Here is a 25,233-nt window from a genome sequence, read left to right as displayed (position 1 = left end):
AACTATATTTGGTTACCTAAAAAAGCACTAAAACTACTCTTGGTCAAATGTCAACTTCTAAATGCTTTGATTTTCTGCTAAAATGAGTATCAAAAATCTCATGGTACAATGAAACAACCATGAAGTGAAAATCAAGAGACTTGAGTTCTAGTCCTCACACTGCCACTATATGATCTTGGGCATACCAAACTTGCTGGATTTCTGTTTCTTCATCTTTAAAATGTGTAGATGTGAGTAAATTAACTATCAGATTCTTCTAGTTTTAAAATTTCATGATTCTCTGATGAATAAAATGTTTTCAACCAATATGCTTGATCTATGAAACACTAGAATAGAAACTACTTCAGTTATAGCTATATTTTTTTGGCCAATCTATCCTTAGCATAAAAGGTTTTTATAAGAAAATTAAGAATTTTCCTTCCTAGTAGAATTCTTCCCATACTCCATTCTACTCAAATTAAATCCTGGAAATAAATCCTGAAGCAGTTTTTCATTCTGTTAACAAGATAGCATCCAAACCACAACTTAATCAAATTCTCCTAAAATTTTGCTTCATTTTCCATATTTCTTAATTACAAGGAAGCATCAGAATCCTTCTGACCCCAGCCTTACTTAAAGATACAACTGCTATGAAGTCAGCATAGGCAAGCACAACAGTCAGTGCCTGTACTTCCTTTCTCTCACTCTACTTAACTCTCGTCTGCTGGTTTCTGATCTCATGAAATTGAAAGCTCTCTGCAGCTACCAATGACCTATCTGTCAGATCCAATTGCCTTTCCTCAATCCTTATCCTTCTTGACCTTTCTGCAACCTTTGACACTGTCCATCATCCTCTTCTCTTTGATACTCTCTCCTCTGGGTTTTCATCACATTGTTCTCTTCTGGTTCCTCCTCCTTGGCTGATCACAACTTCTCAAGTCTCTGTACAGCCTGTGAACTAGGTGCCCCTCTGGGGTTTGTCCGGGGACTTGTCCACTTCTTCCTCCATACTATGTCTCTTGGTGATCTCATCATCTCTCATGAATTCAATGATCACCTCAGAGAGGACTCCCAGATTTATTTATCTATCCCTAATCACTCTTCTGAAAACTGTATTCCTGGAATCTCCAACAACCTATTAAAAACCTTGAAACAGATGCCCCACAAAAATCTCAAACTCAACTCATTATCTTTCCCTCCAAACCCACTCCCTCCTCCAAACTTTCCTATTACTGTCAAGGGCAACAACATCCTCCCAGTTACCCAGGTCATCATCTTCAAATCCTATCTCTCATTTTCCATGTCCAATCAGTTGCCAAGTCCTATATCTCTTGTAAGTGCAACATCTCTCAAAAAAAGCTGGAATACTGCCATAATTTTGTGGCTGGTCACTCTGCCTCAAGTCTCTCCCCATTCCAGTTTATCCTCCTGTCAGTTGCCAAATTGATTTTCCTAAAGTGCAGATCTGACCAAGTCACCCCATATTCAATAAATTCTAGTGGCTTCATATTGTCTCCAGGACCAAGTACAAACTCTTCTGTTTGGCTTTTAAAGCCCTTCAAAACCTGGCCTCTTCCTCGTTGTCTCATCTTCTTACATTTTAACCCCTCCATGGTGCCCCCTAACATTCTATATTTCAGTGACATTGGCCTCCTTGCTACTTCTTGAATGATACATTCCATCACCTAATTTCACCCATTTTACGGGTTATCCCCTATGCTCATAATTCCGCCACATCTCTGCCTCCTGGTTTCCCTCCAGTCCCAACTCAAATCTCACCTTCTGCACAAAGCCCTTCCTGATCTACCTTAATGCTAGTGCTTTGCTATTGGGGTCATCTACAATTTATCTTAAAATTTATCCTATCTTGTTTGTACATAGTTCTTTTCATGTTGTCTACCTCATTAGTTTGTGAGTTCCTTGAGAGAAAGTACTGGTTTTTGCCTGTCTTTTCATCCCAAGAACTTAGTACAGTGCCTGGTACTTAATAAATGACTATTGACTTGCACAGACATAATTTTATCTACTCAAGTGGGGTGGGAGGAGGAGAGAAGGGAAGAGGATCAGGAGAACGTGTTTACTCACCAACCAGCATCTCAAAAAGGAAAACCCCTACAGACCACCAATCACACTCTCGTCCATAGCAGCCATCACCACCCTGTGACTTCAGAACTTCAGGTGATATGTAATCAGGTGTTCCAACTGCAGTATCACAACGTACCATGCCCGTCTGGATAAACACAACAAGTAAATAACATAGCTCAAAGAAAAGTTAAATCCAGCTTAAACTCTTCCTCTTTTGTGAGTTAATTTCCACTGATAAAGTTCACATTGACATGAGGAGAAATTAAACTGGCATGGGGTTATGCCCTTTAGGAAATGGCATTTTAAAAGAGAAAAAACTTCTGAGGTCATATCAGTCCATACATAAAAAAGCATTTATTAAGTGCTTTCTATAGGGTAGGTACTATACTAAAGGTCTTCTTTGCTAGGTAAAAATTCAGACATTTACATTATGGTAATGGTGCTGTTCCATTGATTATCCTAGAGTTAGAATACTTCTTCACTAAAGCAATTAGAATATAGGCCTGTACACCTCATAGAATCAATCAAAGCCATTGTGTGGGAGACCTGATATTGTCCTAAGAAATTTGTATAAAAGAAAGGAGCTATCTCAAGATCAGATAGAGATTCCAAGTGTCTGAAAGTAGAAAGGAGGGAGCTGGGTCATAAAGAGATGAGTCAAGAAATAATAGCCCCAAGACAACCAGCCAAAGGAGAAAGAGAAGATAGGACTGAGTTACGATCAAATGAGATAATATCTGTAATAAATGCTAAACACAGTGCTTGGCACCTAATGTTTATTATCTTCTTCTTTCCTTCCCTATGGCAGATAAGAGAGTCATCAAGGACAGCCATTGGCTCTACAAACATCAGAGTAGAAGATTAGGGTTAACGCCACCAGTTTCAAGAAGCTCCAAGAAAACACATGCTTTTTTCTTATCCAATTTCCCCTCCTGATGCTTATGTAATCTGCTGTTTTATTAGCCAAACATTTTAGTAACCCAATTTTGCTTTACCAAAAAGGGGGAGGGGTTAGCTAGAAATAATATATCGATGTAAATTTAGACAGAGACTCTAAACTCTGCCTAAATGTTAAGAGTTTCACCAACTGGGGGCTTCTGGTAATTGTTACTGAACTCATAACTTTTTATCTGAAATAGATTCCTTAAAGCCACAGAGGAGGAATATTTAGGGACTATATAATGGCTTAAAATGAACTAGTTATTGTAAGGGAGAGTTACATCAACAAGAGTACAATTTGTGTATTTCCAACAAAGGAAAATCAGGCCCTGCATAGCCACATAAGTGAAAGGTGGGGAAATTCCTAGGACTTTCAATTAATCACAGGCTAGTTCTAAAGAGGAAAAATTCAGCAACTATAGATATGAAGGAGCAGAATAGTGCTAAAGGGAGAAATTTAATTGTATTCAGTTCAACAAGCTGGGAATACCTACTCTTTAAGTGTTGGAAAGCTTATTAATTATAGCCCCTATCTTCAAGGAGCTTGGCCTAGGGGGAAAATAAGGACAGAATAAGATGAAGACACATCTGAATAAAGAGAAACAATATAACAAAGGAGGTAGAGCTGAACTCAGTGGAGATTATCACCCACTTCTTCTTTAAAAGTGCTATAAAAATTATCAAGAAAATGTAAAGTAATTTTAGATCCTTAAGAAGAATTGACATAGTTCTAAAATACAATTTTCTTTAAATCCCTGGTATTTTTTTGATGTTCAGAAAACAATTAGATGTGAGTCCGTGATAGAGTCCCTCTATTTTAATGTATATGTGACAAAAGATTATAGGTAAGTTTATGATGGCTGTTATCTTCAAATTGATGTAGATGATTAAGATCACCAATGGTGAGCACCACCTCTAAGTGATAATGCTCAGCTTAGGTTTTCAAACAAAGATGTTATGTACCCCTTTTTGGGCAATATGGTGAAGTCTACAGACAGACCTATTCACAAAATATTTTAAAAATAATGCACAAAAAATTTACAATTATGAAAGGAAACCAATTATGCTGAATTAATTACCAAAGTATTAATAAAAAACAAATTCACAGATCCCAGGTTAAGAATACCTAAGTTAGATAATAGTGGTAAAAAAAAAAAAGACTCATGATATAAATATAAAACATGAATTTTTTTGTAAGACTTAGAATAACAGGAATTTCTTCACATTTTTCTTAAACTTCTAACTTTATGATTCTCAGGAAATGTGTAGGAAGTGTGACCATGCCTGGCAGGGGCATTTGGGATAAAGATACAGTTTTAAAGCAAATCTCAAAAATCTTGTATCTTGAGGAAACTGATACATTTTCATATTAATAAATAAAATCTTTATTACTTTATTAACATGGGTAGCCCCTCTATCAGTTTAGTTCACAACCTTTCCACACCTTTTCATGTTGGACATTTCATTTCAGTGTCTTTTCATGATCTTTCAGATAATAAATAAATTTCTGATCCTGGTTAAAAAAAATACTATACTTAACACTAGCTGTACTCCATTATAAATACAAGGCTTTAATGATCTAAGACAATTTCAAAAGACTCATGATGGAAAATGCTATCCACATCCAAAGAAAGGACTATGGAGTCTGAAAGCAAATTGAAGCATACTATTTTGTTCTCTTTTTTGGTTATTTTTTGTTTTTTCTTTCTCATAGTTTTTTCTTTTGTTCTGGTTCTTCTTTCACAGCATGACTAAAGTGGAAATATGTTTAATACGATCACACATGTATGCCTATGTCAGAATGTGTGCTGTCTTGGGGATGAGGGAGTGAAAGGAAGGAAGAAAATTTGGAACTCAAAATCTTAAAGTTAATGTTAAAAACTAAAAATTAATCTTAAAAATAAATGAATACATGTTTTTTTCCTATGTTTAGTTTCTTTTGATCAAAAACAATATAGCCATTTTTAACAGCTAATTTCAGTACTCTAAGGTTCATTCTAACTAGCCCAAATTAAACATAACAGAAAATCTGCACATGGGATCATGTGAATCACTTCATACTCAGGTATGGTTCATATTAAGTTTAGCCAGAGTAACAAATTTTGTTGTCATAAAATCAATCAGCAGAGTCTATGCTAAAAACTCTGCATAGTACTTTTGAAACAAGAATTAAGGAAAGGACAGGGAAAGTAAATTTACCCTACTTGGCTTTTTTTTTTCTCTAAACATTGGAGGTCTTTTGGATTTTTCATCATTGGCATTTACTTCCATGCCACCCTTCCTCCAAGTGACCATCAATCCCTTATAACAAAAGAAAACTAACAAAATATGCAACATTCTATATCCATTGTCTTCTCTAATAAGAAAAGGTAAACATTTCATCAGCAGTTCTCCTAGTTCAAGACTGGCATTTCCTAACTTACTCTAACTAAACAGTCAACATCACACAAGATACAGTGGCTACCACATTATAGGCATGAAGGGCCAAGAAAATAAGATTCTGGGAAGCAAAAGAAATGTGATTACAACCAAAAATAACCTACCCAGTCAAACTGATTATAACCGTTCTAGGGACAAAAAAATGGACATTTAATAAAATGGAGGACTTTCAAGCACTATTCTCGATGAAAAGATCTAAGATGAACAGAAAACTTAACTTTTAAAAACAAGATTCAAGAGAAGTATAAAAAGGTAAATGTGAAAGAGAAAGCATAAGGAACTTAATAAAGTTAAACCTTTCTATAACAGAAGGAGAAACATATATCTTCTAAGAACTTTGTCATTATTTGGGCAGTTAAAACGATTCTACACAGAAAGGATAAGGGAGTGAGTTGGTTACATTGGGATAATGGGTTTTTTTAAATGAATAAATGGGAAAATGGGATGCCTTGGGAGAAGGGGGAAGGAAGAAGAAAAATAAGGGAAATTATCTCACATAAAATTGGCATGTAAAGAGCTTAACCAGTAGAGGGGAAAATAAGAGCAATGCTTGAACCTCACACATCTAAATTTGTTCAAATAGGGGAAATATTTATACGTACTAAATTGGTAATGAAACAACAAGGGAGTCAGAGGGGAAGGGAATAAGAGAAAGTGGAGGAGTGATAAAAGGGTGGGCAGATAAAAGAAGGCAGTCATCAGAGGCAAAACAACTTAAAAGGAAGGATAAGACAAAAATGGAGAGAGAAAGATAAACAGAAGAAAGCAGGATGGAGAAAAATGCATAGTTCATAACTGTGAATGTGAATGGGATGTACTCACCCATAAAATGGAAGTCGATAGCAGAATGAATTAGAAACCAGAATCTAAAAGTACGTTGTTTAACAAGAAACATACTTGAAATAGCAAAACACACAAAGGTAAAATGAAGGATTAGAGCAGACTCTATTATGCTTCAGCTGAAGTAAAAATAGCAGGGGAAGCAAATATGACCTCAGACAAAGCAAAAGCAAAAAATTGATGCAATTAAAAAGAATAAGCAGAGAAACTATATCATGCTAAAAGAAACCATAGACAATCAAGTAATAATCACACACATATATGTGTATGTATATATATGTACTCATGCATGCACCAAATGGCATAATATCCAAATTCTTTCTTAAAAAAAAAAATTAAAGGAATTTTTAAAGAAAAACATAAATTAATTACAAGAGGAAATAGAGAGTAAAATTATACTAGTGGCAGACCTCAACTTTCTCTTTTCAGAAGTAGATAAATCTAAGCATAAAATAAGTAAGAAAGAAGTCAAAGAGATGAATAGAATCTTAGAAAAGCTAGATATGATAGATCTCTGGAGAAAAGTGAATGGGCATAGAAAGGAATATGCCTTTTTTCTCATCTGGACATGGCACCTTCACAAAAACTAACCATAAAAACCTCACAGTCAAATGGCAGGAAAAGCTGAAATATTAAATGTACTTTTTTCAGATCATAATGCAATAAAAATTATATTTAATAAAGGGCCATGAGAGCATAGATTAAAAGTTAATTGGAAACAATAATCCTAAAGAGTGAATCAAGGAACAAATCATAAAAACAATGAATTATTTCATTAAAGAAAATGATGAGACAACATTCCAAAATTTGTGGAATGAAACCAAAGCATTGTTTCAGGGGAAATTTACATTTATATATAAATAAAAGAGAAAAAGAGTAGATCAATGAATTGGGCATGCAACTAAAGAACTAGGAAAAGGCAAATTAAAAATGCCCATTTAACTAATAAAACCAAGAGCTGGTTTTATTAAATAAACAAATGAATGAATGAAGCACTGATTAACCTAATTTAAAAAAAGAAATCCAAATTACTAGTATAAAAAATAAAATGATGAGCAGCCTAGTAGTGCCATATTTTAAACTATATAACAAAGTGGTAATCATCAAAACAATCTAGTACTGGATAAGAAATAGAATCAGTGGAAAAAGAATAGGTCAGTGGAATAGATTAGGTACACAACACACAATAGTGAATGACCATAGTAATCCAGTGTTTGATAAACCCAAAGATCTAAACTTTGGGGGTAAGAACTTACTCTATGGGAAAAAAATTGCTGAGAAAACTAGATAGCAGTTTGACAGAAACTAGGTACAGACCAATATTTCACATGGTTTACCTAAATAAGGTCAAAATGGGGGAAACATTTTACCTTTCATATCTATGGATAAGGGAAGAATTCATAACTAAACAAAAGATAGAGAGCATTATTAGATATAAAATAGGTAATTTTAATTACATGAAATTAAAAAGATTAGAAGGAAACAAACTGAGAAAACATTTTTTACAGCAAATTTCTCTGATAGAGGCCTCATTTCTCAAATATATACAGAACTGAGTAGAATTTATAAGTATACAAATCATTCCCCAATTGATAAATGGTCAAAGGATATGAACATGTAGTTTTCAGAAGGAGAAATTAAAGCTATTTACGATCATATGAAAAAATGCTCAAAATCACTACTAACTAGAGAAATGCAAATTAAAACAATTCTGAGGTACCACCTCACACCTATGTGATTGGCTAATAAGACAGAAAAGAAAAATAGCAGAAGTTGAAGGGGATATGGAAATATTGAGACACTAAACCACCATTAGTGGAACTGTGAACTGTTCCAAACCATTCTGGAGAGCAATTTGGAACTATGCTCAAAGGCCAATAAAACTGTGCAAATCCTTTGACTAAGCAAATACCACTACTAGGTCTGTATCCCAAAGAGATCTAAGGAAAAGGAAAAGGTTCTATATAACAAAAATACTTATAGTAGCTCTTTATGTGGTAGCAAAGAAGGGGTGCCCATCAATTGGGGAGTGGTTGAACAAGTTGTTGTATATAACTGTGATGAAATACTACTGTACTAAAGAAATGATGAGCAGCATGGTTTCAGAAAAACCTGGAAAGACTTATATGAACTGATACAAAGTGAGATGAGCAGAACCAGGAGAATAATATACACACTAACAGCAATGGTACACAATGATCAATATAATGATCCAAGGCAATTCCAAAGGAATCATGTTGAAAAATGGCATCCACCTCCACAGAGACAACTGATAAAACTATTTGCAAACTGAAGTACAGTTTTTTCACTTTATTTTTCTTGCTTTTTTTGCAATACGACTAATATGGAAATATGCTATCAGATATATAACTAGTATACTGCTTGCCTTCTCAATATTTGAAGGAGGGAAAGATTTCAGAACTCAAAATTTTCAAAAAAATTAATGCTAAAAAGAAATTTTACATATATATATATACACACACGTAAATATGCACACACACACACACACACACACACACACACACACACACACACACACACACCCCATTTTAAAGTAGCTCTCCAGGAAGTTCTCTGAGATCTAAAGAGCTCATCCTCATACTTTTAGAGCCATCTTAATACACTTTTTGCCCAAAGGGTCCACAACTAGGTCCCAAATAAATCCACCAGCCCACAATAGGAAGTAATGTATACTTAAGGTAGAAAAATGGTTAGGATCAAGTTATTAAAAGATTTAAAAACCAAATCAAGGAGTTTATATTTGACCCTACAAGCAATTAAGGAGCCACTGGAGTTTATTAAATAGTGGAATGGTATGGTTAAAGGAAAATCACTTTGATAGCTCTGTGGAGAATGAACTGGAGTGAGAATAACTTGAGGCAGGGAGACCAATTCAGAGGCTATTATAATAGTCTAGCTAAGAAGTGATTAGTTTCTGAACTAAAGTGAATGAAGAAAATAAGATGGAGAGATGTTTCAGAGGTCAATATGATAAGATTTCACAATTTTTTAGATACATCGGATGAGAGTGAGCAATCTAGCAAACACAGAGAGCCTGGGAAAATGGTGGTGCCCTTAGAAAGAGGAAAGTTTGGCAGAGAGGGGACTTTGAGAGAACTTTGTTTTGGATATGTTTACTTTTAAGTGCCTGGGACATGCAATCTGTTATGTCCTCTTGGACATGTTGATGTGGAACTGAAGCTTAGTGGAGAGATTAACACTTTTTTGGGGGGTAGAGGCATGAAAGACTAACACAATATAAAAACCTAGAGGTCATCTGCATAGGGATGATAACCAAACTTATAGTAGTCGATAAAGACTGCTAGGAAAGTATAATGGGAAAAGAGGACCAGGAACAAGGGCATGGGCTACACCCACAGCTAGGAGGTATGATATGGATGAAGAACTAGTAAAGGGGACTGAGGAATGAAAAGACAGTAGGAGAGTCAAAGAAGAGAGAATACGTAGGAGGAAGAGTGATCAACAATGTTATATGTAGCATAAATCTGTAAGAACTGAGTACTGAGAAAAGAACATCAAATTTGTCAGATTGCCGGTAACCTTAGAGACAACAGTTTCATCTGAGGGATGAGTTTGAAAACCACAGTATAAAGGACTAAGGAGTAAGAGAAGAGCAATGAAGGGAGGCAGTACACATTGTGAACTTAAAAATTAAAATTAAAAATTAAAAATGGGACAGATGTAACCATGATCCCTTTAGTAAGCAGAAGCCCACTTCACTCCTAATAAGCTAAATGAAGTGAATGAATGGGGGTACAGAGGAAAAAGAAAGTAAACTCAGGCTGGAAAAGATCTCCAACAGAAGAAATGCCACTGGCAACAGACCCAAAATAGACAACCAGCACCTTGTTCTGATACCTGAGTACATACTCCTTTGCTGTCTCTGGAAGCCTGAAACCTAGGAGGGTACAGCAGTTGGTTCACCCTGGAAATCTTTCATGTGATTCCTTCCTCCATCCTTCCCTCCCTTTCTTCTCTTTGCCTCATCCCTGGTCTTCATTTTCCTTACTTGGAGTGATCAGTGAGGTACTAATTATCCTTATAGCTGCACCAGGTTAGTTAATAACTCAGATGCACACTTAGCTATTTAGAAGTATGATTATCATGCTGCTAAGACTTGAGATTTATCCAGTGGCTAACAGTATTCCAGATATAAAATGTACAAAACTAGAATTAACTAAACTAATAAATAAGATATGAACATGCAGTTTTCAGAAGAAGAAATCAAAGCTATCTATATGAAAAAAATGCTCTAAATCAATATAAATAAATAATAAATATTCATAAAATACCCAAAAGTCTACCACTTCTCTCTGTGGCATGAAACTGAAGAACAACTGCAATGTTAATTGACTGTCCTCAGAAACAAGGTGATAATATCACCTCCAAGCCACCAAACTAGTCTTCCTTGACAGTATCCAATGAACACTTTGGAAATAGAAACAAGATCAATTCTCAATCTGGATTACTTGGGGGGACAACAATGACAAGTGGTTCCAGAGACTTTCATATGCAAAATCTAGACAATTTAAGGGTCATTTACAGAATGCTTTAAAAATGAAAAAACCCTTTATCTTTATGTTCCAAATTAAAACAAAAATTTGCTAGGATCTCCTACAACATTCCCAAATTGTAAATCAGGGACTCTTCATTAACAAACCATACCCCTCAGAGAAAGGATAAATCATTTTTCTCTGCTACTGGCTTTCCAAATAAGTGATAGCTATATACAGACAAATAAATGGAACCTTAAAGATGAGTGGCCTAAGTCAGAAATGTATCTTAATATAAGGCAAGACGACAATATGGGAAGTATAACCTCCATTTAATATCTACAAATGAATGAGATTCAACAGCCTTACTCCAAGTAAACAATGATTCACCCTTGCCTCCCTAGTTTTCTGCTAGAGTAATAAGGTAAATATGTTTTATTCACATAAGGAGCTGAGTGTAGACAAGATCCAGATTTTGCCTACTTTAATACAAAGAGATGGCAAGTTGATTTGCATTCCTCCAAAATCAAATCTTTACTTTACTCATTTTAAATATCCTTTAATTGAAATATTACTTTCATTTAACAAGATTTGACATTATACCATCAATACCTCCAACATCATATATCTTCATCCAATCTTAACAAAAATGTTACTATCAAAAACTATAAGTATGCCTTTGAGTCACACTCTCCAGTGTCCATTCCTACAGCTACATTTGTTCTTCCTATGCTGTCAATATAAATTCTTTACTTTTATTTGGGATTCAGTAACTTACCTGATCTGAAATGCACACACAGAGTTCACAAGATTGAGTGCCGGAGCACTGAGATATAATGTAGTTCAACTTCTCCACTTATAAGTGAGGAAGACAAAATGTCTAGCCAAAGTGGTAGCAATAATTTTTTTTTTTTTGGAGGGAGGAAAGGGGAGTGGGTGCAAGGCATCTGATTTAATCAGTGCAGGGAACTCCCAATAAGAAACCTTCCTTCACTTAAACACATCAGCAAAGGGTTGATGTCTTAGTGTTGCCTAGGGCACTGAAAGGTCAGTGACTTGTTCTTAGTTTCTGTGTAAGCGTGTCTGAAACAAAACTTGAATCGAGGACTTTCTGATTCCAAAGCCAGCCCCCTAGCCACCACATTGCTTCTCTAACAATATGAAAATAATAGATGAAATTTAGTTAGCACTATAAGGTTCTCAAAGCACATTATATATATTAATTTGATATACATACCACCACCATTAAAAAAAAATACATGTGCTGGTATCCTCTTCTTATGGAGAAGGAAAATGGGATGCAGACAATATTGATGATGATGATATATATTGTTGAACTAAACAAAGTTTTACATATATTACCTCATTTGATTCTCAAAACAATTATGAAAGGTAGTTATTGTAGATCCCACAGGAGGATAACTCACAGTTACAAAACTAGCTAAGTGTAATAAGAAGTAGAATTCAAGCTCAGGTCTATCCTAATATCAAGTCTAGTATTCTTTCCATTACACCACAATGCTCAGAACAAAGCACGGATTCCTGGGGGTCCTGGTGAACTCTTCTCAAGATTTCAAACCACTCAACTAGTTCCAAACTAAACCTAACTAAAGGAGTCTAAGAAACTTTGTCAAATGCTTTGCTAAGATCCTAAAACTATCTTCAGAATTTGCCTGCTCTAATAACCCTGCCATAAAAGGAAATGAGTTGAGTTTGCTGATGTTTTTCTAAAGCTTTTATTTTTCTAAACTTAATCACCAAACAAAATGAGTGTCTATATACAAAGTAAAACAGAAAAAGTGGACTGTATATGAAATTACAAATCTCTACAGCATACAGTGTGCATTACCATTTAAGTATATAATAAATTCAGCGTGTACTTTTAAAAGGCTTCCACTTATGTGTTTTCTTCCTTCTGATCCCTTTTATGCATCAAAATTATGCATTTATTTCAATGACCTTTACTTTTTTTCACCTTTTATTTTAGGAGAAGAGGAGAAGCATAATTGTATTGCTAGACCCCTCTACCAACTCACCCATATTGAGGGGAAAAAAAACAAAACAAGACATTTTAACAAATATGCATAAACAAAAGGAATCACCATTGTCCATGTCAAAAATACATTTCATTAGGAATTTTGAGTTCATCTATCAAAGAGGTTAGGCTTCATCATCTATCCTGGTTAGTCACTGCATTCATTAGCATTCCGAAGTCTTAAAGTGGTCTTTCTAACAGATTTGATTGTGTAAATTGTCCTACAGGCTGTGTTCACTTAATATTGTTACTATTAGCAATAACAATAATAACAACAACAATAATAATAACATTTACATAATGTTTACTGCATGCCAGGCACTGAGTCAAGCATTTTGCAATTATTTCCTTAACTGATTCTCACAACAACACTATGGAGGGGATATTATTATCCCTATCTTGCAGATGAGGAAACTAAAGTAATGAGTGGTTAAGTGACTTGTCCAGAGTCACACTTCTAAGAAGTATCTGAGTCTACATTTGAAATCAGATATTCCTCATTCTTAGCCTAGCATTCTATCCACGGAGTGAATGTGTGTGAGTGTGAGTGTGTGTGTGTGTGTGTGTGAGAGTGTGTGAGCGTGTGTGAGCGTGTGTGTGTATGTGAGTGTGTGTGTGTGAGAGTGTGTGAGAGTGAGTGTGTGTGTGTGTGTGTGTGTGTATGTCTCTTTGTTGCTGAAGAAGACCATGCCATCAGAGAAATGACGACATGACTTGCACTTGACTTTGTTTTGAGTAAGGGAGGGCTGTGCAAGGTCTCCAGCCTCACTTCTCCTCCAGAGCCATCTGAATCCAGTGACCAGATATTCCTCAGGATGACTGGAGATGACCCAGGATGAGGCCATTGGGGTTAAGTGACTTGTCCAAGGTCACATAGCTAGTGAGTGTCAAGTATCTGAGGGTGAGATTTGAATTCAGGCCCTCCTGACTCCTGCACTGGTGCTCTATCCACTGCACCACCGAGCTGCCCTGACATTCTATCCATTGCATTATCTAACTATCCACTTCTCTCTGCATCAATTCATATACGTTTGTTTGAAACAATCCCCTTTGCTGTAATAATTCCATTAAATTCATATACCCCAAACTTTTTTAGCCACTGACCAACTAATGGGCACTCCCTTAGTTTCTGGTTCTTTGATACACCAAAAAGAGCTCCTATACATATTCTTATAATACAGGTCTCTTTCTTTTCTATTTACTCTTTTGGGAATAACAAAGCCTAGTAGAAGTATTCCTGGGTTAAAGATATGAAGTTTAGTAAGTATATTTAGCACAGTTCCAAACTGTCTTCCACAATAACTAGATCAATTCACAGCTTCACCAACTACACATCAGCATGCCTGTTTTCTTGAAGGCTTCTAACAATTGTCATTTTCCTTTTTTGTGATGGGTATGGAGTTGTTTTAATTTACATTTCCCTAATTACTAGTGATTTGAGGCTTTTTTTTTTTTACATGATTGGTGATACCTTGAATTTCTTTCAAGCACCTACTCATATCCCTTGATCTAGAGATACCACTATTTTATACTAAGGAATTTTACTTGAATCAGTTACTTATATATTTTGGATACCAGACTTGCTTCAAATATTTTTTCCCACTTAACAGTTTACCTTTTCATTTTTATTGTACTGCTTTTGTTTGGTCATGAATTCTTTCCCTGTCCATAGTTGTGAAAGGTTACTTCCTTCCCTGCTTCTCAAAACTACCTTATAAAGTTACCTTTCATATCTACGTTACATATCCATTTGGAACTTTGGTATATGGTGTGAGATCTTAGGCTGAACCCACTTTCAGCAAGACTATTTTACAGTTTCCCAGAATTTTTTGTAAAACACTGAGTCTTTAACCCAGTAACTGAGGTCTTTACTATCTTTGTGCTCTGCTGTATGTGATGTAACTAACCTGTAAAATCTCTTTCCTTCTAACCAAATTTCTGATGATTACTGCTTTGTACTATAATTTGATAGCTACTACTATGAGGCCCCTTTCCTTCCCACTTCCCCCCATTATTTTCCTTGAGATTCTTAACCTTTTTTAACCTTTTTTTTCCTTTTGCCTAATACTGATTATAAAGTTTTATAGTTTGAGGGTAAATGAAGGTAATATTGTCATTTTTATTATACAGTCCAACTACACTTAATTAATATCTCCTGAATTATTTGTCTGTATTTCTATTAAGTATTTTGGAGGGGGGGAGCCAAGATGGTGGAGTGAGAGCAACTACTCACCTAAGCTCTTAGACAAACTCCTTCAGATACCTCTAAAAAGAGAATCTGACCAAATGTTGGAGGGACAGAATCCAATAGAAGACAGATTGTGGCAGATTCACAGGTAGGACAGACTGAAAGGTCTGTACGGAAGGGGTGGAGGAGCACACAGCACACAACACAGTACATCCCCACCGCGTTAGGGCCAAGCAGGAAGCCCCAGGTGGTCTGAGGCAGCGGCTGCACTGTGGAATCTCAGGCATATCAGCCCAGGACAGGAGTCCAGAGGAACCGAGCAAGTGAGAGCCACGGAGCCCTAGGTATCAGCAGCGGCTGCTCCTGAGACTATCAGCCCACAGATTAAAAGTCTGTAAGTCACCTACTTGAACTTCTGGGAGACAAAATGGCAGAGTGATCAGTAAATGCTTTCTCCCCCTTGTTGACCTTGAAAAATCCACAAAATATTTCCCCAGAAAAATCTTGGATCAATGAGATCACTGGGGCAAACAGTCTTGTAGCACATGTGGCTAGGAAAATCACTAAGGAGGATCCTTCCTGCTGTGGCAAAGGACCAGACAGCCCTACCTCAGCAAACCAGGAGGAGACCCACAGTCCCAGGAGGTAGAGCCTCAAAAGCACCAACACCAGGACCCCAGGTGTGCCTCAGTACCCCAGGAGAAATGGGAAGACACTAGGGCAACCTGGATCACCAACTACTGAGTTTGCCTTTGCTCTAGCTCAGCTGAGGAGACCTCCCATGGCTAGACCACCCCTCCCCCACACTTAACAAGCTAGCTCCAGGGCAAATCTGGGGAAACACAAAAAGACTTCACCTGGCCTCTGCTTTCTCACACCAGCCAGCTCAGCACGAGGTTCTTTAGCTTCTAGCTGAAAGAACCAGAGGCCACAACACACAAAGCCTCCTCATCATGAGTAAGAAGCAAAGCAGGAAAGAAAATACCACAGAATCTTTCTATGAGGACAAGGACCAAAACACGAATACCAAAGAGATCAACATTGAGATTGTACTTCCATCTGAAACTTCAGAAGGGACTGTGAACTGGTTGCAAGCACAAAGAGCACTCTTGGAAGAGCTGAAGAAGGATTTTAGAAGCCAAATTAGAGAAATAAAAGAAAAACTGGTCAACGATTTTAAAAGTATAAAAAAGAATTCACTGAAGAGAATAGCTCCTTAAAAAGGAAAATTGGACAAATGGAAAAGGAAGCACAAAAGTTAACTGAAAAAATTGGACAAATGGAAAAGGAAGTACAAAAACTAACTGGAGGAAATAACTCCTTAAAAGGAATAATTGGACAGATGGAAAAGAAGATGCAAAAGTTAATTGAAGAAAACAATTTGATAAAAATTAGAATTAGGCAAGTAGAAGCTAATGACTCTATGAGACATCAGGAATCAGTCAAACAAAATCTAAAGAATGAAAAGATAGAAGAAAATGTAAAATTATCTAATTATCTAAAAAACAAATGACCTGGAAAATAGATCCAGCAGAGAAAATTTAAGAATTATTGCCCTACCAGAAAGCCATGATGAAAAAAAGAGCCTGGACAATATCTTACAAGAAATCACCAAGGAAAACTGCCCAGAAGTCCTAGATCCAGAGGGCAAAATAGTCATCAAAAGAATCCACCATTCACCTCCCAAAAAGAATCCCAAATTAAAAACATCAAGAAATAGCGTTGCCAAACTCCAGAACTATCAAGTGAAGGAGAAAATACTATAGGCAGTCAGAAAGAAACCATTCAAATATTGAGGAGCTACAATTAAGATCACACAGGACCTTGGAGTTTCTACATTAAAAGATCGAAGGAATTGGAATATAATATTCCAAAAGGCAAAGGAGCTGGGACTACAATCAAGAATCAATTACCGAGCAAGGTTGAGCATAATATTTCAGGCAAGGAGATGGATATTCTATGAAATAAAGGATTTCCAGACCTTGCTGATAAAAAGGCCAGAACTCAATAGAAAATTCTATCTTCAAATGCAGGTCTCAAGAGAGGTATAAAAAGGTAAACAGGGGGAAAAAAAATAAAGTGTTTGTAGTTGTTTTATACTGTTCCTATGTACGCCTTGGTATAAGAGTCCCTAAAATTTTATACATTCCATAGCTGCTTTGAATAAAATTATCTTTTTTTCTATCTACTGCTTTTGCGAATAATACAAAGAAAGTCAGATGATTTGTTTGGGCTTAATTTATATCCTGCTACTTTGCTATACTTATTATTTCAAATTTTTTTCAATTGATTCTAGGATTGTCTAAGTCAGAGATTCTGTGTGTTTGTGTGTATGTGTGTTTGAGTGAGTGACAGACCCCTTTTAAGGCAGTCTGTTGAAGACCACAGATCCATTCTCAAAAAAAATTTTTTTAAGAAATTCATAAGTAAGTCTTAGGGGGAAGAGTCAAATGACAGAGGAGAGGCAGGGACTCACCTAAGCACTCCCAAACAATCCTCCAAGCAACTTTAAAATAATACCTCAAAATGAATTCTGGGGTGACAGAACCAACAAAAGGACAGGGTGAAATAATTTTCTAACCCAAGATAACTCAGAAAGCTTGCAGAAAAGGTTTCTCTCTCTGGGGTGAGGGTGGATTACAGTCCAACACAGGCTGCCCTCCACAAACCAGTATGAAGTCCTGCAACCTGACACAAGCCAGTAACCCAGCTGGAGACCCAGTGAAAGCCAGGAGGGAGTCCCCAGCCCTTGCACCAGGAAACCAGCATTGCCTGGCACAAGTCAGCAGTAGGCCTTGGGGGTGACTGAATTAGCAACAGTGGCTTGCGGAGCTCTCAGTCCACAGATGGAAAGAGGGTCAGACAACTGGCCAGAATGAAATTATAGAGAACTGTTTGCTGGCACTGGGGGAATGGTCCACATGTGGTTCCAAATCTAAGTCTCAGAGTAAGGAGGAGCACTAACACACTGAAGCATGCAGCCACAGGGGAGTAAAGACCCTGGTCACAATTTCAGGGCAGAAAAGAGTGCTTGTGGTCACTCATAAACTAGAGCACAGGCCAGGAGAGCAATGATCATACCACCTTGAAAGAACTGAAAATTTACAGACCCTCAGAATTACCTCTGTGAACAGAAGCACAAAAAATCTGAAGCTTGAGATAGTTTCCCCTCCACTTCAGAAGAATAAGTTCAGAAGAAGACATCAAAGTCAAAACTGGTACATCTAAAGCCTCAAAGAAAAACATGAATTGGTCTCAGGCCCAAAAAGAGGTAAAGGAAAAATTGGGAAAAGAAATGAGAGAGACACAAGAAAACTATTTTTAAAGAAGTCAACAGCTTGGAAAAGGAGGCACAAAAAATACCGAAGAAAATAACACCTTAAAAAACAGAATAGGCCAAATGAAAAAAGATATTTAAAAATTCACTGAAAAAAAAACTCCTTAAAAAGCATTAGTGGCAGAATCTGGGAAAAGAGGTAGAAAAGGTCACTGAAGAAAATAATTTCTTAACAAAATTAGAATTGGGCAAGTGGAAGCTAATGACAACATGAGATATCAAGAAGCATACAATAAAATTTTTAAAAATGAAAAAACTGAAGAAAACTTAGCCCTTCACAACAATGTAAGGACTTAAAAAATTCCCAGTGGACTCGAGGTAAAATGCCTTCCATATCCAGAGAAAGAACTATGGAATTGGATTGCAGAATATTTTCTCTTGTGTTATGTTTTGTTTTGTTATGGTTTTTCTCATGGTTTCTCACATTCATTTTAATTCTTCTATGTAATATGATCAATGTGAAAATGTATTTAATAAGAATGTATGTGTAGAACCCACATAAGATTGCACATCATCTCAGGGACAGAAGGGGAGAAAATCTAAGACTTATGGAAGTGATTGTAGTAAACTGAAAACAAATTAATAAAAAATATCTATTCATAATAACTACTAAATGAATAAAATATCTGGGATTAAACCTTGCAAAACATAATCAATACTTACTCAATACAACTACAAAACAGTGTGCACATTAGATAAATAGTTGGAAAAAGAAGCCTTATTCTTAGTGAGTATATTAATGAATGCTGCCAAGAATCAAATCCAGAAGAAAAAAAGTTTCCCTCGTTGCTTTCTCCTCTTTTTAAGAGATAAAATCTTTAAGACAATCAATTACAAGAATTTATTAAGTACCTATTATGTGACAGAGATAGTGTAAGGTTCTGGAGACAGAAATACAAGACTGAGACAGTCTCTGCCATCAAGGAGTTTACATTTTGCTGAAGGTAAAATAAAAATTATTAGCTGTTCTGATTGTAATTTCAAAAAACATTCCAAGTTCTGCAACACTAATACCTTTTGTCTCTGTGACAGGCTTATGATCTGTTTCTTAAAAGCATCTACTGCCTCTTTCTGTCTAGATGCTAGAGCACTCTCAGGAAAATATGCTGCTTATGGTTGTCTCTACTGATCTTCACTCATATTCTCTTTACTTTGGTCCTCCCTTATGTTCCTGGATTTTCTTCATAAGTATCTTTTCTTAACATAAAAAGTTCTATCCCAAATGCTCATCTTTGGACATGGAGGATGAACCTAGCATCTTTAAATCAACATGCAGAGAAACTCTGTCAGATTCTGTTATACTAAGTATGAAGAAGCTCTTCAGCTGTAGGCTGGCCATTTGGTAATGAATTCTTGGTGATGGCAACCCATAAAACAAAGAACATTGCAAAATGGTCCCCAAGTCTGTGCTTATTTTGTTCCTGAATTAACAATGGCAGAATGGCAGAAAAGGGGGCTGAGAGTACTATCACATAATTTTTATGCCACCTATAAACATTAATTTATCTGTGGAAACTTTAAATGTTAAATCCTTATCCGATGACAAGTAGTGGATATAATACTGGAGCAACTGAGTTACATAAATCTTAACATTCTCATTCTAAATTAATCAAAAGGAAGGATGATGGACGTATGACACATTGGAAAGAAAACTAAAACAGATGGATGAGTTTCTTATATTATGCCCATCCAAAGGCAAGAGTTAGCATTTGCGAAAGATTTTAAAGTTTGCAAACTGCTCTACAAATATTATCTTGCTTTATCTTCAGGAAACTGGGAAATAGGTGATATTATCATCCTCATTTTACAGATGAAAAAGCTTAGGCAGGCACAGGTTAAATGACCCACCCAGGGTCACTTAGTAAGTGAGGCTGGATTTAAAACAGGTCTTCCTAACTCTAGGTCCAATGCTCTATCACTATAACACCCAGGTGTCTCTAATTGCATATATCATCTGATAGGCTAATTAATATATTTTCAATACCTACACATCATGACTTACTTCAAGAAATCAAAAGGTGCTACACATAACATATACTAAAATCATAAACAATGAAATCAATTTATTTTTAACATACCTGGAACATGATATTAAAAAGAGAAACAAAAAGGCTTTCAATAATGCTAAAGGAGAAAAAATGAACCTTTAATGAAAAAAGGACTTCCAAGGATTCCTGATGAAAAGGCAAAAGTTGAATAGAAACTCTTTATTGCAAAATTATGAGTCAAAAAGAAACATAAAAAAGGAAACATGAACAATTATAAAGGGCTAAAAAGGATGAATAGCTAGCATTCAAATACAGGGAAAAGATATGTGTATACCTCTGAACATAATCAGGGGTCATAGAAGTATGTATCTTGATGTATCTTGATGATCTTAAGAGAAGAACAAAAAGAGAAGAAGAAGAGAAAGGGAGGTTAGGAAGAACCTTATGCACGCTGATTATGGACATCAGATGAACAACTATACAAAAGGGGTACATAATCAGGGTACATAAGGAGACATCTTTACAAAGGGAGGGGGCAGTTAAGAGTTAGGAAGGGAGCAGCTGACGCAAATCTCATTCTCATCTGAAAGGGTCAAAGGAGGGAATAATGCACACAAACACAGAGTGGAGTACAGAAATATATGTCACTCAACAGGGAAACTGAAGGGAAGAGAAATTTGAGGAAGGGTAAATTAAGAGGGAATATTCCAAAATAAAAAAAGGATGTACAAAAATAAGAATAGCTCTTTCTAAGGTGACAAAGAAGGAGTATGTGAGGGGTGCCTATAAGTTAGGAAATGGCTCAAGGCATGTACATAAATGTGACAGAATAAAAGGTTCTAAGGAATGATGAAGAGTATGGTTTTAGAGAAATCTGGGAAGAACTGGATAAAGTGAAGTGGTACAGATAGTGATAGTGATGAGAACTGGGAAAACAATTTTGCCAATGACAACTCTGAAAGAATTAGGAATTCCTATGAGGATAATGACCATCCCCAATTCCAGAGGACCAGTGATGAAACTTGCCATCCGTCTTTCGATAGAGAGGTGAAGGACTTAGTGTACAATGAGACTTTCTTTGGATACAGTTTAAGTGGAAATTTGTTTTGTCTATTTGTTGCTGTTTCATAGTTCCATAGTCATGTCTGACTGTGACCTATTTGAGGGTTTGTTGGCAAAGACAATGAAGTGATCTGTCATTTCCTTCTTCAGCTCATTTTGCAAATGAGGAAACTGAAGCCAACATGGTTAAATGACTTGCCCAGGGTCACACAGCTGGTGTCTGAGGCCAGATTTGAACTCAGAAAGATGAGTTTTCCTGCCTCTAGGCCCAATACTCTGTCCATAGAGCTACCTGGCTACCCAGTACTTGACTACATGTGTTTGTAATAGCATTTTTGTTTTTCTTTTATTCTCCATGTGTATAGGGTATCAGAGAGAATTTGAGTGAGAGAGAAAGAAGGCAGATTTTTGCTGATTGAAAAATAAAAACGTAGGCACGGAAAAAAAGGTAGCATATGTAACCAGACATTACTAATACAGAACTGCAAAGTACTGGAAATGTAAAAGATACCATCAAAGAAATATACAGGTAAAAAAGATGGGCTGATCACATGATAAAAGCAAGGAATAGCTGCTGAACAGCCCATATGTTCTATTGGTATTCTCCAGATATCATGAGAAAGTAAGGAAGACCTCTCCCCAACCCCCCTTTCATGTTACATAAATTGCTCTGTATCACATTCATGGAAAGATACTAACAAGAGTTACAAGATGGATAGGTATGGGTGAGTAGCAAAATTTATTTCACTACAGTAGGAAAATTCATTTCACTACAGAAAATACATTGAGGACATTACAGATCCACTTGAGCATTTCAATCAATTAAAAAGCCTTAACTACAGACCTACTACATGACAGGTACCATACTAATCACTGTAGATATAAAGATAACAATGTCATATTCCTTGCCCTCAAGGACCTTACAATCTAATGGGTAGAAAATATGTATATAGGTATGTATAAAACACATACAGAGCAGATAACAGGCAAACTTGGTGGGAAGGGAAAGTCATTAGTAACAAAGAGAATGAGGAAAGGCCTTATATAAAAACACTGGCACGTGAATTGAGTCATGAAGTAAATCAAAGAAAGATTTCAAGAGGCAAAGGTAAGAACTGATTATATAGCCAGTGCAAAGGCACTGAGAGCAAAAATGGTGTGTCATATGGCAAAAAGTCCAGTATAGCTAGATCACAGAATTCATGGAAGCAGAAGTAAAATCTAATGAGTGAAAGAAAGGTAAGAGTCAGGTTGCGAAGAGTTAATAACTGATTTTGGAAGCAATAAAGAGTCACTGGAATTCACTGAGGAAAGCGAGTGGGGAGGTGACAGGGTTAGGTCTGCACTTAGGAAAATCATGTTGCTGGCTGTGACAGTATGATGAGTTGGCATACGAAAGGATGACTTAGGGAGATAAATTAAGACCCTGTAGCAATGATCCAGGGAATAAGTGGTAAGTGACTATACTGAAGTAGAAGTTAGCTTACAAAGGGTTTGGAAGAAAATGAGAGGGAATGAAGTAGAAATGACTACTGTACTGTACTTTTTACAAGTTTGGCAGAGAAAAGAAGAGATTTAGGCTAACTAGCAGGAAGACAGGATCTAATGGAGGATTTTGAAGAGTGAGAGGCCAATCTGTTGGACAGGATGGGACTGAGGTGACATGTGCAACGATATCCCATTCTCACTCCCAAAACCTCAGTCTCTTTTTACCTGTTCTGTTCCTCTTTTGAGGGCCATATTCAAATTATAGGTTTTACCCACCAACAAGCATCTTGCTAACTACCTATATTTTATATATTTGTATATACAAGGTAGCTAGATGATACAGTGAATAGAGAGGTAGATTTGGAGTCAGGAAGACCTGAATTCAGATCTTGCCTCAAAAGCTTACTAGATGTGTGAGACTGGGCAAGTCACTTAACCACTTTCAGCCTCAGTTTCCTCATTTGTAAAATGAAAATAATAATAGAATATATCAGAGTTAATATGAGAATCAAATGAGATAAAGTACTTTGCAACTTTTAACATGTTATATAAATGCTAGTTATTAAGAAAGGACACAAGTCTGGTTATTGAACTGATTCTATTTCTTTAGTTTTTCAAAGTTCCTTTCTTTAAAATATCGTTGTCCTTGTATAGTGTCTTTCTGGCTTTCTCACTTCATTCTACATCAGCCAATAATACCTAGAGTTCTCTGAAATACTATTTCATTACTTCTTATGCTGGAAAAATAAACCATTTAATTCATATGTTGCAATTTGTCCAGTCACTCCTCAATTAGTGGGTATCACTTTAAATTCTGGGTTTTTTCTTTTTTTCCTTTTACTCCCCCATTCAAGATCAGGGACTTTGTTTTTCCTGCAAGTATTCCCTCTTTGATATTATCTTCCCTCTTAACTAAACACTTGTTTCCGTGCTAAGTATGATGCAATCCTACAACAAATTGTTTGCATGAGTATTCTCAACTCTCCTTTGTCCATTTCAGGTAAGAGTGAGATTTATCTGATGCCCACTGTCCTCATATTTCCTCCCTGTTTGTATACTGTAAGTTCTACCCTTTTTTTTCCTCCTTTCAACACTAGTAGATTCCTTTTCCTCTTCCTTCTTTCTCCTCTTAAATTTTTCAGAACAATCAATCTGCTCCATGGACTTCTGTTATTCTTATTGAACTTTCAACAATCTGAGGATATTAAGCGACGCTTGTTTCTTCTTCCCCATCAGAATATAAGCATCCTACAGATGCTTCCCATTGCTCAAATAAATTTACCTTTTAAGATTTTTCTTGATTATTGTGTTTGTATTTCAAAGTTCCTAACACAGTTCCTACAGTCTGGTATTTCAACAAAAAATACTTTAAAGTCCCCTATTCCACAAAAGGTCTATCTTTTTCATCTGTAAGACTATATATTCAGTTTTTCCAGCTAAGTTTTTCTTTGGTTGTAAGGACAATCTCTTTTGCCTTTTGGATTACTATTTATTCTCCCAAACCTTTCACTTAGTAGTGGAAGCTTTGCAACATCAATTCCTTTACCTAGACTGATTCTTTCTGCATGCTTACAATATTTTTTCTTTGATGTATTTTTCAGGTCATTAATTTTTTTATATCATCTTATATTTTGTTCTATTTTTTTAAGTTTTGTCACTGTTCTAATATTACTTGCTGCCTTATGGAGTCACCTATTTCTGATAGTCTATCTAGTTTTTAGGGGAGTCTGTTACTTGGTTAAAGTCTACGATTTTCTCTTCTAGTCTTTTTTCTTTTCCTTATAACTCTTTCCTCAAGACTTTATTTCATTTTTTAATCTAATCCTTCATTTTTGGGTGTATTCATGTAGTCTGTGAAAAATTCATCTTTCCTTTTGAGTCTCTCTTTTCAATTGTTAGAGAATTTCTCTCTCCATTTCAGGGGATCTCCAGATTTGTTATAATTTTTTAGAGTATGCTGTGTAGTTATTGTTTTACAGAACGTCCAACACAGATCACATTCAGCTATGTAAATTTTGTGTGTATAGGGCTTGAGTATAGATAAGAGTCATGATTTAAAAAAAAAACAAATACAAATTTATTAAATTTGCATTAAAACTAGATGGTTTAATGCTTCTTGATGCCACAAATAACTGTTATTTTCCCAAAGTCAATCTCATTGTGTGAATACCTGGTCACAATAAATCTCTTTTTTTTTGTCCCCTGCTTTTCCTGGCTAATCTATAAACATGTTCTGTCCTGGACTAAAAGACCTTTAGGAATTTCTTGATGGTCTAAATGTTATAAAATGCTAAGCACAGCTAAATATTCTACATGATCTATAGTCACTGTTTCCATTT

The 25,233-nt window shown here is 36.0% G+C and overlaps 1 protein-coding gene across 4 annotated transcripts in view; it reads right to left on the bottom strand.

The window, feature by feature from the left end:
• Window positions 1-25,233, bottom strand: part of ROCK2 (Rho associated coiled-coil containing protein kinase 2) — a 187,206-nt gene that overhangs the window by 45,299 nt on the left and 116,674 nt on the right. For all 4 annotated transcript variants that reach the window (XM_072635358.1, XM_072635359.1, XM_072635356.1 and 1 more), the window contains exon 6: window positions 2,065-2,209. In XM_072635358.1, the coding sequence (XP_072491459.1) occupies window positions 2,065-2,209 (145 nt within the window). The remainder of the gene's footprint in view (window positions 1-2,064; window positions 2,210-25,233) is intronic.

This window comes from Notamacropus eugenii, chromosome 1 (genome assembly GCF_028372415.1).
Source record: "Notamacropus eugenii isolate mMacEug1 chromosome 1, mMacEug1.pri_v2, whole genome shotgun sequence".
Taxonomy (NCBI): domain Eukaryota; kingdom Metazoa; phylum Chordata; class Mammalia; order Diprotodontia; family Macropodidae; genus Notamacropus; species Notamacropus eugenii.
This window is presented reverse-complemented; position numbering and strand designations above follow the sequence as displayed.